Below are 19,995 nucleotides of genomic sequence, written 5' to 3'. Positions count from 1 at the left end.
GGGCACATTCTGGGAGTTGGGAGAGGGGCTGCCCCCTTGGCTTTGGGGGTGGAAAGGGTGTATGTTTGGGGGTGGTGATGGGGCAGGTTAAAGAAGCATTTCAGGGTCCTCACTACCCGCAAGGTGAGCAACGGGAACCTCCAGAAGAGAATGACAAAGTCCTCTTACTCTGGTTTTGGATTTTGAACTACTTTCTGTCTATTCTGGGGACCGTCCCGATGGTATACAGAGGCATGTTGGCATTTAACTCCCCAGAGGCAAAAGAAGCTCCTGGCAATTCTGGGCTTCCCAAAGTGGAGCCCAGGCTACTGTGACGAGGTGGCTCAAACCACGGAGGGGAAGAGGAGCCACTGCAAATGCAGAGATTGACAGAGGAAGAAACAACCCATAATCTAAGGGTCTGTCAGTAGGGGGATAGTTAAATAAATAAGGTATATGGGATTATCTCTGAGATCTATTAATAAGCAAGGAACACACACCCACACACACACACTGACACACACACACACACACCCCAACATGTGGAAGAGTGGGTATGTTAACCGCCACGCCAAAAGAAAAAGGTGCAAAAAAAAGAGAACGTAGACTTATGTCTAATCTTATCTGTTTGTATAGCATATTTCTGCAGTGATTCAGAAGAAAGTGGTAATACTGACTGCTTCTAGATAGAACAGCTGGTGTCAGGGACACAGTAGAATAGAGACCTCACTGTATATCCTTTTTTTTTAACTTTTGAATTTTGAACCAACTGGGCCATTAAAAAATAAAATGTACATTAAATCACCCAAACATAATATTAGCTAATATTGTTGCAGTGGGCAAGGAAACTAAACACTTGACATTTATGATGTGACATGAACCTCATGGCTGACCTTGGAGTTAAATTCTATCGGCCAGATGAGGGGACTGAGGCTCGGAGGGGAAAGGAGACTTGCTCACGCTCACATAGCTGGGAAGAGGTAGAACAAGGATCCGGCTCCAGGGGATCTGCCCAGAGGCTGCAGGCTTAACCATTCAGCTACACTGCTTCTACGCACGCTCCCTAGTGCTGGGGCACTCAGGGCTGCCAGCTCATGCTCAGGGAGTGAGAGGAGAACCTGCGGCAGCTTTTACAGGGAAAAAGAGGAACAGAGAGAAGGGTTTACAAGGAGAAAGAATGAAAACACAAAAGGGAAACTTTACGAAGCTGATGAGGTCAATTGGAAACGTCTGCTGTGATCAAGAGTCACCTCTCCCGTCCCTGCCAAGTACTGGAGCACACGTGTGTACACGCATACACCGACGCACACACTTCTCTCCGGCTGTGAGACACAAGGCCCCAGAGAAAAAAATCAAAGAAAGGGCAATCCTAGAGGGCCTTTTCTTTTCTCTTGTTCTTAGGGGAAAAAAAAAAAACAAAAAAAACCTCATGATTATTCGTTTTCATTTTTGCTTTAGAACTGTGGAGCCTCTAGAAAAAAAAAGATCAGCAAAACAAAACCAGTGATCAGAAGTAAACTTTGAAAAGCAGTGTTTATAAACCAAGGTCAGAATCAGGCTCTGCCTCTGATCTGAAGTTGTTTTATGGGAAGCCACAGGGAAGAGGAGACAAGGACCCACTTCCCTGGGATAGGGTCTGTGTTAATAAGAAACAGCATATTTCTTCTGGCTGAATTGCTCCACGTCTACAAATATTGAGTATGATTTCTACAGGTGGCTTCTCGGAGCTCATTAGGTCCTGAGATTTGGCATCAAAAAATACTCATCTCTGGACAAAGGGAAGGTTTTGGCTAGTGTTATGCTCCTTGCCTGTCAGGGATGGCAAGTGTGTATATTCGTTGGTTATCTGTCACCTAGCCCACTTATATTTAATAATATTAAAATAGCTTGGCATTTGGGTTCTATCCCAAATCTGGCTGTGTGACCTTAGGCAAATCACTTCACCTTTTTGGGCCACAGGTTCTTCATGCACAAACAGAAGAGTCTGGGCTACATCCTTTCTCAGGTCCCTTCTACCTCTGCCTGTGGTTCTGTGATTCTTTCCCCTGGTTCCTCTGAAGCAGTGGTCTCTAGCAAATGCTCCATTTCTGTACCTGCCTCAGTTTCCTGAAGGAATTCACCCTACCTGTTGAAGGTCATTCCTCTTCTCTTTAAAGAGCCATATTAGTCTTAGTATTATCATTATAAACAGTCATGTTATAACCATCTTTTTTCGTTCTCCTTGAAACAACTCATATTGAAAAGGATTTTCATTTCTCCCTCCAGTGCCATTTAGAGTTGCTATGAGTATCAAATAAAATGACTGAGCCTCATGAAGAGCAAGCAGCCTGCCAACCTTGCCAGCCTCCTCTTTTTTCCTTCTTGATCAGGGTACTGACCATTCCACACAGAGCATTTTATAAGTATTCATCTTTATAAGTGGAGGTACCACTTCTTCATCATTCCCTGCATAGTTTGAACATTTGACCAAAGAACAAGGAAGTCTATCTCTGGATAAAACATGATAATAGATAGAAGGAAGGGCCTTTGGAATTAAAAAAAAAAAGCAATGATTGTAATGACTGTCTTAATGACAATAATAAAAATGTTAATAGCTCTCATTTGTGCAGCCCTTGCTGTGTGCCAGGGCCTCTGTATTGGCTTTCCATGGATTATCTCATTTAATCCTCACAACACTATTAAGTGGCATCATACTTTTTGCGTAAAGACTTAGCCATGGTCACCTAGTCTGTACTCAGGAGTCAGGATTCAAACACAAGCTTATCTGCATCCGAAGCTCTTGTCATTTCCCAGCCCTGTGAGAAGAGGAACAGAGACCTTTTCTCTATTCTCTCCCATTTGTATACGGTACCTGTTGTTGCTATAGCACTGACTGGCTGGGATCGCCTTCCACTGCTTATTCCATAGAGTTCAATTTCGTATTCAGTGGCCTCTCTGAGACCTGTTATGTCCCTGGTACGTTCGGGGGCAAGTAGGGTTATTTCCAGTGGTTCAGACTGCTTTTTGGTATCTCTGATTTTGAGAACAAAGCTGTCGAAGACCCCTTCATCAGCTGTCCAGGACAGACGGAAACCGTCTGGGGTGGCATCTGAAACCAGAAGGTTGTCAACTTCTGGCTCGGCTTCTAGAGGGGGAGAAAATGGTGGAAGGAGGAGAGAGAATATCATCCAGCAGCCCGTGCAGTCTTCTCTCCAGTGGGGCTATCAATATGGAGTGACGCCCCAGCTCTCAGAGATAGAAGTGTCCTGAGATACCAAAAATAAAATTATCCAACACGAACATGTCTAGTAGATCTAGGAGAGGGGAAGGATGGAGTTGACACATTCAATACAAGCCAAGTGGGTGATTGCATGTGTGAGTTTTGTCTAAAAGCAATTCTGTTAAATCCACATCTGGACTCAGCAGTGGCCCCTCCCATGCATTATTAAACAAGTTCAAAGTCAGTAACTTGTTTACATTTACTCTCTGTCTGCCAGTGGCTGAGTGCCCATGCTCTGTGAGACCTTCTTCCTTTCTTTTTGAAAAGACACATAAACCAGCATTAATGATCTGTAGAGCTGCCCGTGATGATACTACTGATATATTTCCCTTGATCCTGAGGAAAATGGCTTTAAAAATGTTATAAACGTTATGTTCTTTTTGGTCTTTTTCTTGGAGCTGCTTTACTAAAGAAGGCTCCTACTCTTGACTGGCCTGCTTTGCGTTAACCATTCAGTAAGTGTTCAGATGGTAGAACTAAGACTTGGAACCTCTTGTGCTGCATACGTCAGACCCAAGGTATTATCTTGGATTGCCTTAACTAGACAAAACTCAATGTCAAGGTAAATTTAGAACTGAGTTTCCCAAAGTATACTTAGAGCAAACTATTCCTGTTTGATCATAATCCATTGTAAAATAAGTTTGGGAAACATGGCCTGGGTAAGTCCCTCTTGGAGAGAAGCATGCACATTAGAATGTTCTCTAAAGCCTTGTGGTCAAGGATCCTGTTAAACTACGTTTAACTCGGTGTTTCCAAAACTTATTTGAACATGGAACTTCTTCACTAAGTAGTACCTTTGAATATGGAGTTAGTAATCTCTAGAAAGACTTTGGGAAATACAGATTGCGGACTGTTAAAGTTGTTCATGCTATATTTCTCTAGGAATTATTAGTGTTGAGAAAATTATGGATTTAGTCTGTGCTGAAGAATCTCGATGATATTAGTGTTTACCAGTACAAGTTCACAGTTGGTTTTCCAATGACAAGCCCACCTGGGAAGTTTGTCAAGATCACAGTTGAGGCTTTGAGGTGACAAACGTAGTAAATAAGTTTTTGAAATATACTCATTGGTATATTTCTTTTGAGAAGGCTGAAATGTAGCTGGGGACCAGCCATGATGAACACAGAGGAGGGTGACGTGGAGTAAGCACACAAGAGCTACAGACAAGACATGGCCTAAAGGATTTGGGGTGCCTAGTGGAAACATTTCGACCTTCTCGTATCTGGAGTGGGAGAAGGGGAGTGCTTGTTAGAGACATAAGACAAGAGAAAGTGTTGGGGGGTGGGTGACATAAAGAACAGGCCACATCTATGGATTAAGTAGGGAACATGGACAGGGGTGTTAAAACCGTGGTGATCTCGTAGATGGATTACATGGAAGGGAACCAGGAAGAGGAGAAAATGGCTCACTTGAGCCAAAATACCTGTAACAATCTCAGCCCTCAAGGGCTTGGTTTGGTGCCCTTGGGTGAAGCCAGAGACCATGACCTCATAGCCAATGCCGGTTATGAGGCCTCTAAGCTCCAGCTTCCTCTGGGTTCCTGAAAGTGTGAATTCCTGGGGGTCCAGCAGCTTCCCAGAATCCACCACCGTTACTAGGAAGCTGTCAAAGGCATTCTCCGATGCCATCCAGGAAACTGTGAACCCGTAGGGATTAATGTCGGAAATGGTTAGGTTTTCCAGAAGGGGCAGGGCCTCTGAAAGAAGGGAGGGGTGAAAATAACTCAGGTTAGCAGCACTGACTCTGCTGAGAAAGCACAAGCCTCCACGAACACTGATAGATACCCAATGAATCATTAAACATGTTATATACTCAGAAAGTGCATATTTCGTAAGAGCTTATTGGGTGCCAGATGATGTCTTGTGTAAATCTCTCAACAAGCCTATGAGATAGATGTTATTCCCATTATACAGGTACGAAAACTGAGCTTCAAAGACGTTGATTGACTTGGCCAAAGTCACAGAGCCTAGTATGTGAGAGAGCAAGGTTTTAGCTGGGTCTGACTCCAAAGGCCATGAATTTTTCCCGATAAAATCAAATATCCTGTGTTGGGTTTGAACTCCTTTGTCTATTTCCCACTAACTTGTAGTCTTGAAGGAAATCAGCTTTTTTATTTTATTTTTTAAAGTATACTTCCTTTTTGGTATACTTCGTATGTTTCTATTCCACTTCTAGTTCCTATTTTGAATGAAGTTGAATAGGCCAGTTAGTGACATACATCCTCACCAGCTGAGATAAAGGGATGAGGTAAGATTTTTCATGTGTCCGAATGTAACCACTTATGATCATGGCCCAGTAAGGAATACTAAGATTTGCTAATTCTCTTGCTGTTTATTTTCCTGGATAAAGTTAGGCTCTTCAGTAAGTTCTGTGACTATTTGTTCATTCGTTCACCAGACATCTGTGTCTCAGGCACTCTTATTTCATAGGTGCCAAGGGATTCCCCAGAGGAATGACCTTATATCAGCTTGGTTTCTGTCAGTACTTCCCAATTGACAAGGCTTCACATCCATCATCCTATTGAGTCCTCACAATGACACTGTACGTAGATGTTACTACCCCCTCTTCTCCCCCATGGCAGCAAAGGAAGTAGAGAGGTCAATGATTTATCCAAGGTCACATATCCACTAGGCGGCTGAGCTGGGATCCAACCCAGATCATCTGACTCCGGGTTCAATGTTCTTTCCACACCCTAAGCCAAAGTCTAATAATTAGTCAACCCCATGGGTGCTGGCAAGACCTGAGGCATAAGCAGAGTTAGTCGAGAAGGTCCAGTGGGCTCCCCTCTCATAAAACACAGTCATGGTGAATGTGTTTATTTTTCATCAAAGTGGGCATGGGGATGGGAATTCCATGGCCAAGGCTGCTTTAGCCGCATCTAGGTTAGAGCCTGCTTTTTCACTGAAGCTAAATGGAAGCATTCAAAGAGATAAATGACCTTACACTAATGCCCAGAGTCTAATCCATGGAATGTAAAGAAAAGTGTTTAAAAAGAGATGTTTGGTGACTGAAAGAACGAGTGAATGAATGCCCTAAACCCCTAAGCAGAGATTTAAATTTTGCTGTGGCTTGGATTTCCTGTACTTATTTTGAACCACTTGGTGTTTGTCTTGAAGCTTTTTTTTTTTTTGTTAACCAAATAAGGATCTCCCCCAAATCATAACTCTATCAAAGACAAAGATGAAATCACATATACTGTGCAAACAGGCCTCTGTCTGCAAGGCAAGGGTTTCAAATTCTGTTGCGGAGCTTTGTTTAGATAAGTGGCGCCTTTCTCTGATAACTGGCCTCCTTGCACTTCCATGCCATCAAAGCAGAGAATTCTGATGAAAAGGAGGGCGTTCAGGCTAATTAGACCATCAAGGGCTTGTTATTTATAGTCCCTTATGTTCAGTTTTTCTTTTTTCTTTTTAAAATATGCTTCTTTTAAAATGCGGAGTCTTTTCACATCAAGGATTAGCTGAGACAGTGCTGTAACTGGATCTAGGCTTCCCAAGACCAGCCTCCCTTTCTTCTCTCTGTTCTGTGGGAGGTCCTGCAAGAGGCTACAACTAAGAGCCTGATGGGATCTGTGGCCGGCCATGCTTCCCCTCCTGGGCAGTGAGGTTCTTAGTCATGGCTACTCCTCAGCTCACCCCACTAAGGAACTACTTGTTCTGCATCTGAAGACTGAACAATTGAATTCACATTAGCTAACTGGACAGAAAGCATAACTACTCTCTGATCTTACATGAAAACATGTAGTGTTCTCTTAAAAATAATAGGAAAGTCATGATTGCAGAGGTCTGTTGTTTCCATCTAGGCTGTTGCTTTTTTCTTTCTTTCTTTCTGTTCTTTTCGTTTTTTTTTTTCTTACTGCTTATTTTTAAGAATGCTACTTTCCTCATATTGTTGGGAGATAGAGGAAAGGACCCAGCAACTGTAAAATGCCTCCGGGATGCCGGGCAGTTAAATTGAACCACATCCATTTAATCCCTGAGAAAAGGCTGCCAGAGGTGCCTGTGAATTGAATATTTTCTCTTCATACATAAAGGAGTGGGGTTCAGAGAAGTTAAGAACTGGCCAAGGTTATGTAGCTAAAAAGATGTGGGAGAGGATTAGAAACCATATAGCCTGATCTCAAGATCCCCACTGTTCTAGGAAATCATGCTGCCTCTAGTTAAATATGTAATTGAACTTATTAATGTATTTTACTTATATAGATAAATAGTAATTTATAGCAATTCAGACCTCAAGAGAGGCCCGGTTTAAAGTGAAAATCAGCCAGCAAAGATGGTCTCCTAAAAATTATCATTAGTGGAAGGCAAGAGACTTGTAAATATTTTCTGAGGCTTTTCAGGCTAGAGATTTGGTAAATTGACACCATTTGCAGCCTTTGCCATGGATTTAGGATAATTTCAGGAAAGGAAATAGAAAACCACTTGTTTTTGTAATTCAAAGAGAAGTAAGAAGTCGAGTTTAATGAATGGTTACGGTTTAATTAAAATTGAGATTTATTTGCTATCTTAGATTGAACCTTCATTAACCTGTTGTAGATGTCAATCTTAAGAAGTAACTTTTTTAGAAGAAAAAGATAAATGATTTTATTTCTGGGGCAGGTAGTTCATGGGCTGCTTTACCTGTCATGACTTATGGACAAAATCCTGCCTTGGGCCATTTCTAACTTAGAACTCACTCTTCAGCCAGAATCTCCAAACCGTGAATCAGACAGCCTATAAAACTGGGCACAGAATTCCCTGGCAGTTTTATACAACTGTTGAGTCTACTGGCTCCATTTCCTAAGAGTGGCTGTGAAAGGTCTCTCTTTGCAAGAGTATTTGCTTTCTTTTCATGTAGAAGTTTACATATGGAATGAAGACTATATTTGGGCTTGAATTTCCCTTTAGAATGCCTATCGTCTTTCTTTCTTTTCCCCATTTTAGAATTCTGAACAGACAAGCGAGAACCTTTGAATGAGTACCTGTCACGACAAAGGCAGTGAGGGGTCTGGCGGGGTCCCCAGCCCAGGTGGTCCCTGCCACACTAACGTCATAGCCAGTGTTCTCCACCAAGCCTGTGATGTGAGCGTGCTGTGCGTCTCCTGAGACTGTGAACTGCTGGGGCTCCTGCAGCGAGGGAGAAATCCTAACACTGATAACAATCTTTGCAAAAGGCCCGGCTTGAGTGGTCCATGACACGTTGAAGCTGTCAGGGGTAAATATTGCTAAGGATTAGCGTGCCCAACAGTGGCTCTGGCTCTGAGGGAAAGGAACATGGGCAGAGAGAAAGAGAGACACATTATGAGAGGAAGCAGAGGATTTCTACAGGACGTAGCCATAGAATATGAACGTATCAGTCCCTCCAGATATTTGCAGAAAGGTAGTGTATTAGGCTGTGTCCACACCTGCGCTGGTTATAATATTAGAAAATATATTGCTTTCTCTGCAGGTGTGGACTTGCATTTTTTTTTTTTTTTAAAGAGAGACGTGACCACTTGCTGGTCATGTATGAAGAAAAGTGAATAAGCCATTATAGCAGTAGATGAACTATTGTAAAGATGTATTAAGAGTACATTTTCTAAGGTTTGGGATGGGACACTAGCTCTGTAAGATGTTCCAAGAAAAGATAGCTTCACATTATATTGAATATTATATCTCACCCTAGAGGTTCACGAAGCATACTAGCATTTTAAAGGCCTCAGAATGCTGGTTCTGTAAAGAAACCTACTTAATTTTGTTTAGCCCAGCACTTCATAAATTTATCAATGGATACCTTTTCTGAGGAATATTCTCTGAACATCTCAAGTTGCTGGTGTGCCACTGAGCATGCCTTAGAAAATACTACTTTGGAGTTTCCCGATTTAGTCTTCTATGATCTATTTGGATTGTAGAAATTAAAGGTTAATATCCACAGAAGAGAAATTCTTTGCAGTAGTCAAAAACCCAAATGTATGCAGCATAGGAAAATCTACATCTCACTCTAAACACTATAAAGGTGAAAATGTCCTCTATTTAAAAATTCCTGGTCTATGTAAAAGTTAAAGGAAAACTTGAAGTTAGACTTTGCGTTTTCTGATTATGAAATTCACTTATTGGATCATTTGGAAAGATGGATGGTTCTCCTGAGGTTAAGTTTCTCTTGTCCCTTAAAATCTAGATAATCAGTGATGAGAACAACTCATTTTTAATGTAGGGGCCTATACTGCTAGTTTCAACTGGGATGTATATGGTCTGGCCACCTAAATGCACATTTATCAAATAATACTAACATGAAAATAAGTTCAACCCAGACTGTATTTTAGAGAGAGGCAACCGTCCTGGAGGATTGAGATACTAGGATCAGGATTTAGGGTTGGGAAGAAGCAGACTCTTTCTTCCAAGGACTCGGGTGTTGTTTTGCTGCAGCTCCAGTATTTGGAGGAAGGAAGGAGCTCATCTGGATAAACTGTAACTGGACAACTGCACAGCATAACTCAATGCCATAAAGTCTCTAAGGACAAATGAATCTGGCTCAGAAGCAGAGGATAGCCGTAAGGAATGGCATGGGATTTCCTCCTTAGCAATTAGTTTGAGAAGCTAATGATGCTATAATTTTCAGGTAACAGCATTGGCAAATTACCTCAACCACAGAAAAAGTGAAATCCTTCAAATGGGCCTCTGTCTGCTTTTTCCTTATATTTTGCTGTGGAAGGAATCTCCCGAATTAAGGACGCACGGTAGGACTCTTTTCATGCTACCAGAGACTGGCAGTGCCAAAACCCAATAAGACCTAGGTTTTCAAGGTCAGCTTAACCTCTAGCTGTCTCCCAAAGGATGCAACCAAGCTGAAAAGCGAGATGCAAGAAGAAAACTCATAGAATGGTAGTTAGGGTCCGGTTAGTGTTGCATGCAAGCTAGGGATGTTTTTCTTTTACCACTTCTAACCCTTTGAAACAATTTCTTGACATGTTGTCTGCTTCCAGGAAAGACAGACATTTTCAAAAACTTAATACTCTGAATGCTCACCACATGCACCAAGATCTGAACAAGATGATAGATGAAAGGAAGACTCTGACACTTTGTGACAGATGTCATTGGATGACAAAACATGCTTGATAGAGTAAATGTCAAAAAAGAGCAGTCTGTAGGGAATGCAGACAAATAAAAGTCTCAAGAACAAGATGAGACCACTAGGTCCTCTCGTGTGGGACTTGGGCTGTGCTTTGGGGTCTTTTTCTCTGCATGCTAGTGACACTACTTTTAAAATCTTGGTGGAGAGAAAGAGAATGTAGATCGTTCTGACTGAGGAAAACAACAATGGCATGCACACACCCCTTTGAATAAGACATGGGCAAACTTTGATTAGAAAGACCACAGGCAGACAATAATGGGAACTGGAAAAGATTATTCAAGATCAGATGAAAGGATGGTTTGGAAATTCAACCAAAGCACATCAGGTTAACTCTATACAAACAAACAGAGCAACTCCAGATGTGAGTGGGTATTTAGAAAAAAGAGGTTGACACAGAAGTTCCTTAATTTGGGGTGAGAATTTTTCTTTTTAAAGTTTTAAAGCTCTGATTTGGATGTCTCTCTCAAATTTGAGAAGGATCTGGAGGGACCAGGAGGGTGAAAAATGGGTAGAGGTTGATTTTTTGGGAATGCTCTTCAGGGGAAGTTCAAGGGAGAGTGAAGAACCCATCATGGGAAATACCTGTGGTTGCTTGGACCATCAGGGTCTGAGCACACTGCCTGCCAATCAGCCCGTGAAGGTGGACAGTGTAACCAGAAGAAGCTTTGAGGTTGGCAATGACAAAGCTGCGAGACGCCGCAGGCACAGAACGTACCACCATTTCCTGGAGGTGGTCAGAATTCCTAACTTCTATAAGAAAGCTATCAAAGGCAGACTCCTGAGCTATCCGTGAGATGGACACACTGCCCGAGGTCACATTTGAGCCAGTGAGGCAGCTAAGGAGAGGTTCAGCTACTAAAGCAAGAAGAAAAAAACACGAAAGTGTGTCAATTCAAAACACTTAGAGGGACTTCCCTGGTGGCGCAGTGATTAAGAATCTGCCTGCCAATCCAGGGGACAAGGGTTCAAGCTCTGGTCCGGGAAGATCCCACATGCCACGGAGCAACTAAGCCCATGTGCCACAACTACTGAAGCCTGCATGCCTAGAGCCCGTGCTCCTCAACAAGAGAAGCCACCGCAATGAGAAGCCCTTGCACTGCATTGAAGATGCAACGCAGCCAAAAAAACCAAAAAACCAAAAAACCACTATTAGAGGGTCAAAATCAAAACATGTAAGACTAAATCCATAAAGTTTTAGCCTTAACCCTCTGGTAAAGACACTTGCATTTTTTTGAAAACCAACTTGAGCCATGAGGAAGAAATATATGTGTTTGACTAATTTCCCTAGGTTTTGGTATACTTTCGTCTGGCTGGGATGAGAACTAGGTATTGCTGGCTCACAGCTTTTCCTGTGGTCCACGCTGATAACACTTTGTAGACTCATGTAGAATGAGGACAGACTCTCCCTCAGCTGTGAGTGACTTAAATGATAGATGCTTTTTTTTTTTTTTTCTTTTTTTTTTTTTTTTGCGATACGCGGGCCTCTCACTGTTGTGGCCTCTCCCGTTGCGGAGCACAGGCTCCGGACATGCAGGCTCAGTGGCCATGGCTCACGGGCCCAGCCGCTCCGCGGCATGTGGGATCTTCCCGGACCGGGGCACGAACCCGTGTCCCCTGAATCGGCAAGCGGACTCTCAACCACTGTGCCACCAGGGAAGCCCGATAGATGCTTTTGATACTACAATGTTAACCCTTTTCTTGAATTCCCCTAGAATATGGAACCCCTTTTTGTGATCAAGAAGAAAAGACTCTCCTGTGCTTACTCCACAAATAACTTTAAATTTCAGTTTGTGATGTCTGACTTTATCTCTCAAGAGAAGGCATTGTCCAAAATGTGCTAAGAGTGCTATTTTGAATGGACAAGGCTCTCCTTTCTGAATTCACATAGAATTCTCTTTTGCTGCATTCCAGAGAGCACTTCCCATAGCGTGTATGTCACAGATACCGCGGATTTAGTGAAAGCAGTTCACTCTTTTGTTGACCAAGTTCCTTAGTTAACTCTACTTTTATTTTTGCCATCTACCATTCACTGTTCTGGAAGCAAGCCGGCATGTTCTGGTCTTTTCTCCTAGAGGTGGCATTGGAATTGGAGTGGTCTGAATGGCATGACTTCCTCGTGCACTCATGTGATGAGTAATCTTTGCTCTTCCTCATCACTTGCCCAATTCAGTTTCATTAAATCATTGGAATATTTGGGCATTAGGAAGTCAAAGGCACTAGGAAAAGGCAAAGACAGTTGGATAACACACAATATAATTTTTAAGACCTCTCTGACCAATATAGACGTCTTTCCAAGTCAAGGACATCTCTCCTCATGGCTTTTTGGCTACTGATGAGGAGAATTCTTTTCTCCAGATTCAACTTGCATTCTGGACCAAACTACATTTTATGCTGCAAATGTCCTGGTCAGGGATAAATTAGGAAAGTCCCCATTTGGGCTGCTGCTGGAAGAGAGTTATGTTAAATAGCGCTCCAGCCTAGTGTCACGGAACAGTTAGTGCCCTGTGGCCTGTGCTTCACTGGGCAGGATGGAGCGGCTTTGCCCTGCAAAAAAGATTCTGGAGAGAGGGTGTTAGGAGCGGGCGAATGTGCATGTACCTGTGGTGACCGTGGCACTGATGGTTTTGATCCGGATGCCGGGAGTGTGTCCAGAGAGGTAGACAATAAAATCATTACTAGGGCGGAGCCCTGAGATGTGAGCAGTTCGTTCAGCACCAGAGATGTTATATTCCATTGTTTCCAGGAACCTATTGGAATCAATAATTTCAATGGTAAAGGTCTTGAAGGCCCCATCGGTAGCTGTCCAGGAGAGATTGAAGCTCTCAGGAGTGATGTCGGAAACATTTAAGTTTCCAATTTCAGGTTCTCCGGCTGAAAAAGGAGGGGTGGGAGAGAAGAAACAAATACATCTGAGTTAATCATCGCGTTTGGGTTTGAAGACTGCAGCTGTTAACAGAACCATAGCCAGCTAGAAAGACCCGACAGTTCAGGCTTAGGGTGACGTGCAGAGATGTCACCAGTCAGTGCCAATGGGAGAGAAAAAGGGGATCTATTAAAAGAAAGAGACAAAAAGGAAGGTATGGCAGTTAGATCTCCCTGCTCTGGAGCTGCCACACAAGATCAGGGTCTGGCCGAGATCTGGCGTGTGTGAGGAGACCTGCCCAGTGACGGCAGCAGGACCTGTTCTGTTGAAGCCCAGATGCTTCTGGGAGCCACACCTCAGGGATGCTGGCCATCGGTCAAAAGATACGAGCGCTGGCGGCTTCTAGTCTCTTCAGTTGCGCTCAGGAGACCACGAGTGCTTGGCTCCAGCCGGCAGACATCCTTGGCCTTGAGGGACCTCCCATCTGTTCAGATGACGACTAAATAATTCTGACGCCGTTACCCTCCCAAGGTGGTACCTTGAGGCTTCTGATTTTGTGACTTAAAGGGAATTGGCAATTTGTCAGTGTAATTCTTGGTATTTTCATCATACTTCTGACAAGGGCCAGCTGTTCTCATATTCTGCTAAAATAGCTTGTCTTTTCTTAACTGCTTCTACATGGGCCAAGAAAGCTAGTACTGCATTGCCAACCAAGAGAGCTGAGCCAGGACAAGGCCATCAGGCAACCCTGTTTGGCCAAGAAGTAACATTTTGTCTCAGAGATGACCCTACCAGCGGTTCTCCGAGCAACAGGAATAAAACGTGCAGAGGGCAGGCAGAAGCAAGATTTGAAAAGCTAGTATTGTCTCTCTAGCCAGGCAGGAGAAAGACTTCACGTCCCAAGAGATCTGGTGAAACGCAGGTCAGATGGAATTATGGCCCTTCTTCCCCACAGACCAACTTGTCAGCAGCAAGAATGTTGCTATCCTTATAAAGAAAAAAAAAAACATATAAAAATACTAAGAACACCCAAACCGCAAGATCTTCAGGAAAGATCAAAAGTGGCGGGTGATTTCTTTGCCTTCTGAGAAGGGATTGTTTATGGATGTTAGATAAAAGAGCCCTGAGTCCATCCAGGGCAGCCTCAGCTGCAATTTTTAGGCATTTCAGGGTCACCATTCATGCAGCAGTTGTCTGTGCTGTGTGCTTATCTCAGCGAGAGTTACTGAAATGATTGAGGCTAAAATGCAGAGCTACGTTTTTGCTAGAATCCACTAGGACACACAGGTTTGCAGAAAAGTTTAGCTGCAATCGTTACAGGAAAATGGGGCAGGCATATGCAAAACCAAACCTGACAGCCTCTGTTCAATTTCACACCAATGGAGGCACATGGGAAGATGAAACATGGAAACCAGTGCTGGGGAGGGCTGGGCTCTTGAGCAGGCTGCAGGGAAACACTGAATGCCCTGTCACTGGAGCAGAGTGATGAGTAAACTATAATGCGCCCTCCTGGGTCCGGGCTGAGAGTGTGCCATGCAAAGGCCAACAGTCCAGGGAGCAATTCTCGATTAAAAGAACAAAAAGGGCATCAGATCTTTGACATTCAGAGCCCGGGACATTCTTTGTTTCAGATGCTGCTGTGTGTCCTTCTGCTAATGAATGCCTTGTTCTTTGGTACTGTCTCCAGTCATAATTGTGTGATGTTTTGTTTTTTTTTCTTTTTTGGTCTAGCTATTTGCTAATTTGATGTTCTAACAGTGACTGAGTATCTGAGAGAATTGCCCAGAGGAGGAGGGTAATTCAGTTCTCTTATTATACTCCGTGCATTTTAAAGAAACATTTAAATTAAAACATTTCTTTTAAATGCAAGAACCACATGCCCATAGCCTTGAGGGATCTGGGATAGTAAAGCACCATTTGCAACTAGCAAAAAGCCTCTCTGAGGTAAATAATCTGCGCTCCACCAGAACTCACACATCGGAAGGGTCGGCTTTTAGTTATAGCCAAGCACTGGAGAGAAGAGTTAAGACCATCAGGCTGTCTCGTGAAATGGAAAGCCATCCTTTAGCAGAGATGTAGTTATAGGATTGGATAGGTAAGGTCTGGGAGAGGCTAGAGGCTAGAGGTCAGAAAAGGTAGCACCTGCACGTTCATTCTTGAGATGTCAAAGGCATCTGGACCAAGGCACAGCCCCTAGGGAGGTGTGTGAGCATGCAAGTTCAGTAGCCGACGGGCACATGGAAAGGATTTAGATATGGACAGAAGCTGGCTCCCCACACGCCTCTTGGAGAGAAAGCATCATGGACAGGGAGAGGAAGGTACCTGTGGAGGCCTCAGCAGAGAGCACTGGTGTTCTATAGCCCCGGATCACCCCGTAGATGGTGACTGTATAAGGGGTGGCGGCCTTGAGGCCCTGGATGTCCACAGCCCGCAGGCTGCCGGGCACCGTAAGGTTCTGAGCTGCCTCCACCCTGTTGGTCTCCTGCACCTGAATGACAAAGTGCTCATAGGCATGGTCAGCTGTGGTCCAGTTGAGTTTGAGGCCATCCCAGCCAGCCTCGGTCACGGCTAAGTGTCCCAGCTGGGGGAGCTCCGCTGAAGAAGGACAGAGAGGAATTTGTCAGTGCTGCAAACGGAAAGCGAAGAAACCGAACGTCCCACAGCCCAGCTCTAGGGAAGAGAGAAAGGGGAAAGAGAGTTTCTTGTGTTTGTGTGTGTGGTCATTCTTGGTCTCGGGGAGCTTCCCGTTTGAACTGCGGTAATCTGGCCACAGCTTTCTTCAGGAGTTGAAGATGGTCAGAAAGGGGAACATCTACACTGTTCATCCTTGAGATGGCAATGCCGTCATGACCGCTGACAACCCACTGCTGGGAGGTCTCTGAGGATCATGCATGACTAGCACCCTAAAGGCCCATGGAAAATGTGGGATTGTGGGTCAGGGCAAGAGAAGTAGGAGTTGGTTAAAAGGACAGGCTTTGGAGGCAGATGGGCCTTGGTTAGAATTCCAGCCCCGATGTTTGCTAGCTGCGTAATCTTGGGCATGTCACCCAGGTCATCTCTGAGCCTTGTGCCCCTCATCTTCAGTTGGAGCTTACAGTACCATTTCATTGGAATATGTGATGATTGGATGATAATATTTATAAACCTCTGAGTTTATACCTGACACATACCTGACATCACACCTGATACATAGTGAGGACCTGGTAAATGGCAGCCTAACAGATACACAGCTGTTCCTTGGTACCCTTGGGGGATGGGTTCCAGGACCCCCATAGATAACAAGCTGAGGATGCATATAAAATGGTGTAGTATTTGCATATCACCTATGCACATCCTCCTGTATACTTTACAAAATCATCTCTAGATTACTTATAATACCTAATGCAATGTAAATGCTATGTGTGTAGTTACCAGCACACGGCAAATTCAAGTTTCGCCTTTTGGAGCTTCCTGGAATTTTTGTCCCTAATATTTTCTATCCTCAGTGGGTTGGCTCCGAGAATGCAGAGCTGTGTATCACTGTTTCGATGTTTCTCCTTGGAACTTCTTGGTCACGTGGGAGAGAATTACCTGCTTCGTCTCATTACTGGGCTTTGGGAGATCATCTCATTGCTGGCCACAGGCTGTCTGACTGGGTGTATAAAGCATGTGCTGAATCAGGTTTGGACAAGTCCAATGTTTTATCTTTGGACTTTTCTCATCCTTCAGAGATCAAAGTTTCCGTACGGTACTGGATTCTTGGCTTCGCATTTTCCCTCCCCCCTTCTCCTGATAGCACTTTGTGTCTGATTGAAGAATGTCTGCATCACAGACAAGGCCGTTGGTGCCTACTCTTCATTACAAGTGATTATGTTTTGCTCAGCAGCTGGTGCAGAGCAGGGCCCACTATTCATTTCTCTACAAGGTAGGAAGGAAATTTAATGTAGTCATTGCTGGTTTAGAAAGTTTGGGTTCCGGATATGGAAACACTCACTACTTAGTGGAATGCTGCTCAGGGTTAAGTGCAATCTCCCAGCCTCTCTTTTTAAGGCTGAAGTGGCCATGGATGTGAAGTCAGAAAAGAAAATATCTGCAAGATTTCCCCCAGAAAGAGTATGAGATATTCCAGGATTCAGTGCGCAAGGAGAGTCTGGGCACACTTGACCTTTTAGAGGGGCTGTATTCAAACTGTAGATCTGGTCCTTTTATGGAAGAACTGGGTTGGGGACATGGGTATGGGCAGCCCTCTCCTCCTTCCCAGCTCACCAAGAATAGCTGTTCATTTATCTGTCCTATAGTGGGGCTCCTTGTAAGATTTCACGTGCAAAAGGAATTTGCTGCTAAAAACAAAAAGTTTACAAACTACAGATGCGGATCATTAGCATCCTGCTCCCAGATCCCATGTGTCTCAAAGGCCCCTTTTGCTCTTGTTTGGTTTGACAATATTCTGGGAAACACAGGCCATTGATAATTTGGCCGGTTTAGGTGTATTGCAACATTACTTTTCTTATCTGGGGAATTGTGTGTAGTTTCTAGCAAGGGCCAGATTTATTTGGTATGTATGAGCAAGGAAAACAATTCATTTGATTAAGTTATTTGGGCGGCATTTTCAAAACACAGTATGTGTAGAGAAGGGCATGGGCTTAGGGCCCAGCATAAAAACCCTGTTCCCCCAAATCAGGCTCATTTTCCCATGGCCTTTTTTAGAGTTGTTTCTAGAAACCGCATGACCAGCACAGAGTTTTCTATTACAGATGGAGTTGCGCATCTTCAGGGGACAAATTGAGATGAATTGTTTTTCCTCTGCAAACTGAATCAAAAACTTTGTTGAAGTCAAACGTGACTCTCCTTTCGTAGAAATAGCCCTGCCTTGTTAAGGAGAGAGAGACTTGGCTAACTTTAGCAGAAGATGATAAATCATTTCAAAGGTTATTCTGTGGAGGTCTGACTACCAGATGGATGGCAGTAAGTGACTCTGAGGCCACTCATGATAAGATTTCTCTAGAAAGTTCTGACCTTATTCTTGTGTCACAGCCCTACTCTTTATGCTATTTATATTAAGATATGTTGCTATCTGATAAATTTAGCTATTTGGCATTCAAAATTTACTACAGGAGGTGTGCTTTGCTATGTGCTTTCGTTCATTATCTCATTGACTGCTCATGCCAGTGTTCTGAGGTAGGAGTATTATCTCTGATTTGAAGGTGAGAAATGAAGGCTCAGAGGTGAACAATGAGATACCCAAGAATATTCGGCCAGAAAGGTGGAATTCCAACCCACACCCTCCGGAGTTAGAGCTTGTGTTCACGCTGCCTGCCAACAGCTTTGAGAGAGGGCCCTGATACATGGGGAATTTTCTCTATTCCAGTGAATTGGCTGACACAATCAGGTCCCTGGTCTGGGAGGAGGGTCGTATACCTGTGATGACCTTCACAACAAGGGGTTGAGTGCTGCGGCCCCTGACCTCGCCGCGCAGGGTGATTGTGTAAGGGGTACCAGCCCTGAGGCCCGGGATTTCCGCGGAGCACAGGCTGCCAGGAATCGTGAGACTGTGAGCTTCTTGTTGGGCCTGGTCAGCCTCCTGGATCTCAATGACAAACTGCTCATAGATCCCATCTGGGCTGGTCCAGTCCAGTCTGAGGGCATCCCAGCTAACCTCAGTCACCGTGAGGTTCCCCAGATCTGGAACCTCCTCTGCATAAGAAGACAGAGTTGCTGAGTTACTAAAAAAAGGCAGTTGCATGCTGGGATTCAGGCGAGATGGCATTTTGGCTGAGGTTGGGGTGAGTTGTTTGGTGAGTATTGATCACAGATGCATGATTTACAGCAGGAGTTGAGGACACTCTAATTGTTGGCACTAAAGCCAGGGCTTTTCTAGTCAGCCTTTGGAAATGAAACATAGTTCTCAGAATTGTTCACAACTTCCATTCTTGACATACAAATGGTGCTTTGGGGAGTCCTCTGATGCATTCTTAAAATGAGCTCAGATCAACGTTTGTTTTTTTTTTTCCCCACTCGCAGAGCGTGCTTTCCAACTTCTTAGCTATTACGACTGAAACTTGCTTTAAAAGAAAAGTCACCTCAATTTATATAAAAGAAGAGTAGGTGGAACTTTCCATGGAATTGGCTACCATGCTAGGACTAGGACTCGGCCAAATAAGGGACAGGACCTTTGTATGGAAGCAGGGATGATTCACCGGTATTTCCCACTGGGGTAGGGGCTGAACCCAGTTAGAGGAGGGAAGAACGTTGATGCCTCCTGAGCAGAGACAGTGGGAGGAAACAAATTAATGAAGTAGCCTAGAATACCTGTCAAGACTTCAACAGAGACAGGGGGTGTGCTGAAGTCCCGAGTCACCCCACGGATGGTGATGCTATAGTGAGTGTCTGCCTTGAGCCCAGGCAGGTCCACGGACCTCAGTCCTCCCGGGACAGTGAGGTTTTGGGCTGCCTCCTCTGTGTCAGTTTCCTGCACCTGAATGAGAAACTGCTCGTAGGCTCCTTCCAGAGCCGTCCAGTGTAGTTTGAGGGCATCCCAGCCCACCTCGGACACCGTGACCTCTCCCAAATGGGGAGCTTCTCCTGGAGAAGGACAAAGAACTAGTTTAACGATCAAATCACACACCAAGATCCAGGGACTCCTTAACGAAAGAATAGGCTTTATATTACTTTAAAAAAAAAAAAAGTGACTTTCTGTAGATAACCATGCAGCTTCCTAAATTTGAGAAATAGAGCCAAGGGGGTGAGGCGTAGGAAAACATTTGTGATCTTATTTCATTAAGGAATTGCCCTAGCCTCCGGCAGACAAAGAGATTATTATTATTTT

At 44.0% G+C, this 19,995-nt stretch overlaps 1 protein-coding gene across 5 annotated transcripts in view; it reads right to left on the bottom strand.

The window, feature by feature from the left end:
- TNC (tenascin C) overlaps window positions 1-19,995 on the bottom strand; it is a 93,534-nt gene that overhangs the window by 21,936 nt on the left and 51,603 nt on the right. Inside the window, exons 12-17 of one of the 5 annotated variants that reach the window (XM_081236530.1) lie at window positions 19,479-19,751; window positions 18,588-18,863; window positions 15,513-15,785; window positions 12,926-13,198; window positions 4,662-4,934; window positions 2,831-3,103 (exon numbers count right to left, since the gene is read on the bottom strand). The exons of 1 other annotated variant lie outside the window; for it this stretch is intronic. In XM_081236530.1, coding sequence (XP_081092656.1) covers window positions 2,831-3,103; window positions 4,662-4,934; window positions 12,926-13,198; window positions 15,513-15,785; window positions 18,588-18,863; window positions 19,479-19,751 — 1,641 coding nt within the window. The remainder of the gene's footprint in view (window positions 1-2,830; window positions 3,104-4,661; window positions 4,935-12,925; window positions 13,199-15,512; window positions 15,786-18,587; window positions 18,864-19,478; window positions 19,752-19,995) is intronic. 3 more of the 5 variants (XM_081236532.1, XM_081236531.1, XM_081236533.1) reach the window with 3 other exon arrangements.

This window comes from Mesoplodon bidens, assembly GCF_964165515.1.
Source record: "Mesoplodon bidens genome assembly, chromosome: 6".
Taxonomy (NCBI): Eukaryota; Metazoa; Chordata; class Mammalia; order Artiodactyla; family Ziphiidae; genus Mesoplodon; species Mesoplodon bidens.
Note: the sequence above shows the minus strand (reverse complement) of the source record. Positions and strands in the feature narration are given on the sequence as shown.